The 5,924-nt window shown below is 38.8% G+C and overlaps 1 protein-coding gene across 1 annotated transcript in view; it reads left to right on the top strand.

Annotated features, from left to right (window-relative positions):
- NEK7 (NIMA-related kinase 7) overlaps nucleotides 1-5,924 on the top strand; it is a 131,133-nt gene that overhangs the window by 22,975 nt on the left and 102,234 nt on the right. Inside the window, exon 3 of the mRNA XM_006834172.1 lies at nucleotides 1-126. This exon is cut by the window's left edge and continues 3 nt beyond it. Coding sequence (XP_006834235.1) covers nucleotides 1-126 — 126 coding nt within the window. The remainder of the gene's footprint in view (nucleotides 127-5,924) is intronic.

Raw genomic sequence — 5,924 nt, 5'->3', positions numbered from 1 at the left:
GATATGGGCTATAATACATTAGCCAACTTTCGGATAGAAAAGAAAATTGGCCGTGGACAATTTAGTGAAGTTTATAGAGCAGCTTGTCTCTTGGATGGAGTACCAGTAGCTTTAAAAAAAGTACAGGTAAGATCGTTTTAATGATATAAATCAATGTAAAGCTATACTATGTGGATAATAGAGAAAAGAGCATCCTGAATGACCGGGTCATAACAGTCTTTAAGTTTGAGAATGCTGAGAAGAAATAAGCATTGTATTTTTAAAGCTTGAATTAAGTATAGTACAAAATGGAAGTTAACTTTTAGTTATAATATTATGCTGAGCCAACACCAAACCTACTGCTGCCAAGTCAAATCCATCTCAGAGTGACAGCGTAGAACTGCTCCATAGGTTTCCCAGGATTCCTTTCAGTATTCTGTCTAGGCTTCAAATTTGTAGCTGATATTGTTCACCTAGATGCAGCAATGACTGAGCTGATCCTAGGAACACTCACATCTCTTGAGTTTTAACAGAGTTACCACCATTACTTCTAATTGAATTTTGAACCATATGTTGAGTGCTCAGCTCAAGTTCTGCAGCGATAGGGCTTACACTAGGAAACTGTTAATGCCACGGAGTAGGTTTCAACTCACAGTGACCCTGTATAGGGTTTTTGAGGCTGTAAATCTTTACAGGTTCTGGAAACCTCTTCTGTCTCCTGCAGAGCGGCTGATCAGTTCAAAACTCCAGTCTGATTGTTAGCAGTCCACTGCAACATCACAGAGAGTATCGCCTGAAGTTAATAAATGGTAGCCTAGATTAGGGCAAGGTACTAAATTAATGTAAGGAACTACATAGGCAATAAGTGGATCATAGGGAAAAGAAGAGATCTTCATTTATTGTGAAATTTTAAAAACAAGTAGAATTCTTGGAAGATGCGGCATGTGCCAATTCCTCTCCCTACCCCCACACAAATATAAGAAATATAATAAGGAAACAAAAGGCTGCTCATCTTTGAAGGACTGTATTAGAGAGCAAAGGAAAGCAGCGAGAACCAGCAGACAGGCATGAGTGAATCAACAGTAAATGTGTACAGTAGGAAAACGACTTCTCCCATCATTCATGGCCTCCCTTCCCCAGAGTTAGTACTCTGCCTGCCTTCCTGTGCGTCCCACAGCTCAGGCATCTGAAACCATCTGGACAGACCTCCTTAGGGATTAACCTGGAGATGGTTTTTCCTCCCCATTGATGATGAGGACTGCTGTGCGTTTTGAGTGGAGGCTGTGCCCACAGTCGGCATACTATGGGTAGGTTCTGTTAGCAACAAGGCCCACGTCCCGTCAGGTCTATTCAGAGCATGACAGCCCCTTCTTTAGTCAGTAACTTTTGGCTGCTACACTGATGTGAATCTTGACAGGTCCTGTACTGCAGCAGGACCAAGGGAAGGGTCACCTGACAGGAGACTGACTCTGCAACACCATCTACCACAGGGCCACTTCGTTGTTGTTATTAAGTGTCATCAAGTCGATTCCAACTCATAGCCATCCTGTGTAATGTTTCTTGTGGTCCAGTGCTTATCCTACAATGCCACATCAGGACTCCACAGGGCCACTGTTGTTAAGTGCTGTCGAGTCAGTTCCGACTCATAGTGACCCTGTATAGTGTTTCTGATGAGTGGCTGGTGAGTTTGAACCGCTGACCTTACAGTTCACATTAACCTTGCAATCCAGCACATTATCCCACAGTGCCATCTCTGAAACCAACAAGACAGATCTAAGGAGTTCCAGAACTACTTTCTGTGGAAACAGAGGGAAATCTGCTTGTACTTCTCCTGAAAGCCAGCTCAAACAGAAGCAGACCCTGCAGAGCAGAGAAGAAAGCCTCACACAAAACCAAAATGCAGCATCCAGCTCCAAAGGGGCCTTGCTGCATGTGGGGTCTCTGTCTACTTCTGGTTACATAAACAGAGAAGAGAAAGTAATAACCACAGAGAACACTGTGCCCCCTGGTGGACAAATTGATTAGTACACAATATCTTGTTTAAGTGTTGGTTTTCTGGTGTATTTGAGAGAGTGGAAGTTAAAAACCAAGATGTTAACTTTTAAGTACTAATCAACCCTGAGAGGAAGGGGTACTATCACAGAAAGGGAGAGAAAATGGTAAGCAAAGGCCACAGGCTCTACCACCTTTGAGTTTCTTGCAGAAAGTCCTATGGGTAGACTACCAAATACTGGAGAAAACAGAAGGTTGAAACCCTCAAAAATCCAGTACCCCAACAAAAAAATCACAAGACACACAAAGAGCAGAGAAACAATGACCCATTGAAATGAACACGACAAGGTGAGTAAAAGAACATCTAGGGATGACCAACTAATGAAAGAAACAGAAGTATATAACAACATTAAACAAAATTAAAGAATTAAGGGAAAAAATAGAGAGCTAAAAGAAATAAGGACAGCAGTGTTAGAACAAAATGTGGATCTAAAGGAGGAGAATTAATAACTGAAAGGGACAAAAACTGAAATGTGAAACTCAATAGAAGACTTATCAACAGACTGAATCAGACAGAAGAAAAAAATGAGCAACATTGTAGATGGTAAAGAGCAACAGGAATGAAGGCTCAAGAAGGTGGAGCACAGTTTAGTGGAATTATGGGATAACGGCTTTTTGTTACACACATTATAGGAAATCTATAAAGAGATGAAAGCGACAGAAAAATCTACAAATCAATCAACTCAGAGAACCTCAAGCAGGATAAAGTCAAAGAAACTCACACCAAGACACACTGTAGTCAGGTTCCCCAAATTCAAAGATAAAAAGAGAATCCTGAAAGCAATGAGAGAGAAGCAGAGTCACACACAAAGATCCTCAATAAGGTTAAGTGTTGATTTTTCTTAAATAATATTAGAGACCAAAAGGCAATGGAATAGTATATTTTAAAGTGCTGTAAGTAAACACCTCCCCCAACAAAACCAAACCAAAAGGGACTGTAACCATGGCAATGAGACAATATACGATAGAATGAATGTAAAACTAATGTTCTCCCATGTAAACTATCACATAATTCACAATAAAACATTAAAAACAAAAAAACAAAAAACCCTCAGAATATTATAGCCAGCAGAACATTTCATAACCCATAACCAGACTGAGCTTCATGGGCCCCCAGCATATCCATCAGCGCTCTGACCTTCATTCTGAGAGCCCCACCTCTGACTGAGGTCATGACACTTCCTGTGTCATGACCTCAGGAAATAAATTTCCTCAACTTTATTAAAAAAAAAAAAGAAAAAGAAAAGAAAAAAGCGAGGGTAATATAGAAACATTACCAGATAAACACGAGCTGAGAGAGTTCATATCCACTAAATTGGGCCTACAGAAAATACTAACTGGAGTTCTGTAGGTGGAGGGGTAAAGACACTAGAAAGTAAGTCAAAGCTATACATAAAAAGAAAGATCCCTAATTAAGGGAAATACGTGGTAAAAAATAAGGCTAGTAGTAGGCATTTATGCTTGAAAATTCTAATTGTGTTGTCTTTGTTTCTTGATAGCACGTATATAAAGAAACAAGGATAAAATTATGCTACAGGGCACATAAAATAAAAGCATATAACTAGTGTTAACAACATTAGGGTTAGGATAGGTATGGTATTGTTGTCATTAAGTGCCTTCGAGTTGGTTCCGACCCATAGCGACCCTGTATAGGGTTTCCAAGGAGCAACTGTTGAGCTTGAACTGCTGACTTTGTGGACCAAACTGACTTTGCAGTCTAGTGCATTAGCCCACAGTGCCACACCAGGACTCTAGGTATGGTATAGACATAGAATTTCTTGTATCTTACTGAAGTTAAGTTGGTACATCCTAGAATGTTATAAGTAAAAGCTCTTAAATGTAATATTCATAGCACCTACTAAGTAAATATATTTGAAAGCGCACAAAAGAAAAGAAGTGAACCCAAAAGACCCACTACACTAAACCAATAAAACCCCTAAACAAGCAATACTAAAGGACAAAGACAAGGCTTAAGATACACACACACACACACACACACACACACACACGTAACAAAATGGTAGCAGGAAACCATTTCCTATCAGTTATTGCAGTGAATGGACTCCAGTCAAAAGGAAGAGAGTGTCACAGTGAATAAAATAACACAATCCAACGATAGGCTGTTTATAAGAGATACACCTTGAGCTCAAGAACACAAATGAATAGAAAATCAAAGAGTGGAAAAATAGTCCATGCAAAAATAAACAAAAGAGAGCTGGGATGGCAATCTTAATATCAGACAAAGTAGAGTTTAAGACAAAATATGTTAGAAGAAATAAAGGTGGACATTATATAGTGGTAAAATAAGACTTACTAGTCATAAATGTTTATGCATCCAACATCAGGACACCTACATATATAAAGCAAACACCATAGAATTGCAGTGAGAACTAAATGTTGTTGTTAGGTGCTGAGTCGATGTGGTTCATAGTGGTCATATGTACAGCTGAAGGAAATACTGCTTAGTCCTGTGCTATCCTCACAATTGTTGTTATAGTTGAGTCCATGATTGCAGCCATGTCAGTCCATCTTGTTGGGTATCATTGTGTTTGCTGACCCTCTACAATACTAGTTGGAGACTTTAATAAACCAGTTTCTATGTAGGACAGAACAGCTAGAAAGAAGATCAGTAAGGAAACAGAGTCACTGAATGGCACTATAAGCCAACTAGACATAACAGGTACTTGTAGGATACTCCACTGCTTCCAAAAAACAATACAATACATATTCTACTTCAGTGTGCATGAATTATTCTCCCAGGTAGACCATATTTTAGATCACAAAGCAAATTCTTGATGCATTTAAAAAGACTAATCAGAGTACTTTCTCTAACCACAAGAGAGTGAAGCTAAAATCAGTAACAGGAAAAACAAACAAACAAACAAAAAACAAACCCTGGAAAATAAATACACAAATATACGGAAACTAAACAACACTCTGTTAAATTACCATTGGGTCAAGGGAGAAATCAAAAGGGGAATTACGTATCTCTTAGAGTCAAATGAAAATGAAAAAACAGCATACCAAAACTTGTGGTTAGCAGTGAACGTGGTACTCAGAGGCAAACTTACAGCAATAAATGTGTACATAAAAAAGAAGAAAGAACTCACATTAACAACCTAACTCAGTAGAAAATAAATATTACACTTCTTTGTGGCAAAAATAAATAAATGAATAAATGAATGAATGAAAGAGGGGACGTTACAACTGACCCATTAGTAATAAAGAGAATTATGACAGAATATTATGATCAACGATATGGATTGCCTAGATGCCATGAACAAATTCTTAGAAGCCTACAACCTACCCTATCACATTCAAGAGGAAATAGGAAGTCTTAGCACAGTTTTAACAGGTGAGCAGATAGAATCAGTTATCACAATTCTCTGTACTAAACAAATGTCCTAGACCAGATGGCACCACTAGAGAATTCTACCAAACATTTAGAAAGGAATTGGCACCAGTACTGTTTAAACGATTTCAAAAGATAGAGAAAAAGGACTATTTCATTTCTTACACTATTCTATGAAGCAAACATCACCCTGAGCCAGACAAACCCTCGACAAAGAAAAGAAAACTATAATGTAATGTGTCTTGTGTCCTCATGTTGCTGTAGGGTAAGTACTGAACTGCTAACTGCAAAGTCGGTATTTCAGAGGCACCAGCTGCTCCACAGTGGGAACAGCAGGCTTTCTGCTGCCATAAACATTTGCATTCTTGGAAACCCTGTCCAGCTCGCTATAGGTCAGAAGCTGCAGCACTTAACACCAACAATGTCTCTTATCCAGAACATAATATTAGCAAACAGAATCCAAAAGCATATTAAAAGAGTCATACACCTTGACCAAGTTGGAATGATTTCAAGAATACAGGGATGGTTCAGCATCAGAAAA

Source organism: Chrysochloris asiatica, unplaced genomic scaffold (assembly GCF_000296735.1).
Source record: "Chrysochloris asiatica unplaced genomic scaffold, ChrAsi1.0 scaffold00009, whole genome shotgun sequence".
NCBI lineage: Eukaryota > Metazoa > Chordata > Mammalia > Afrosoricida > Chrysochloridae > Chrysochloris > Chrysochloris asiatica.
The sequence above is the reverse complement of the archived record's forward strand: the minus strand, read 5'-3'. Positions and strand labels throughout refer to the sequence as shown.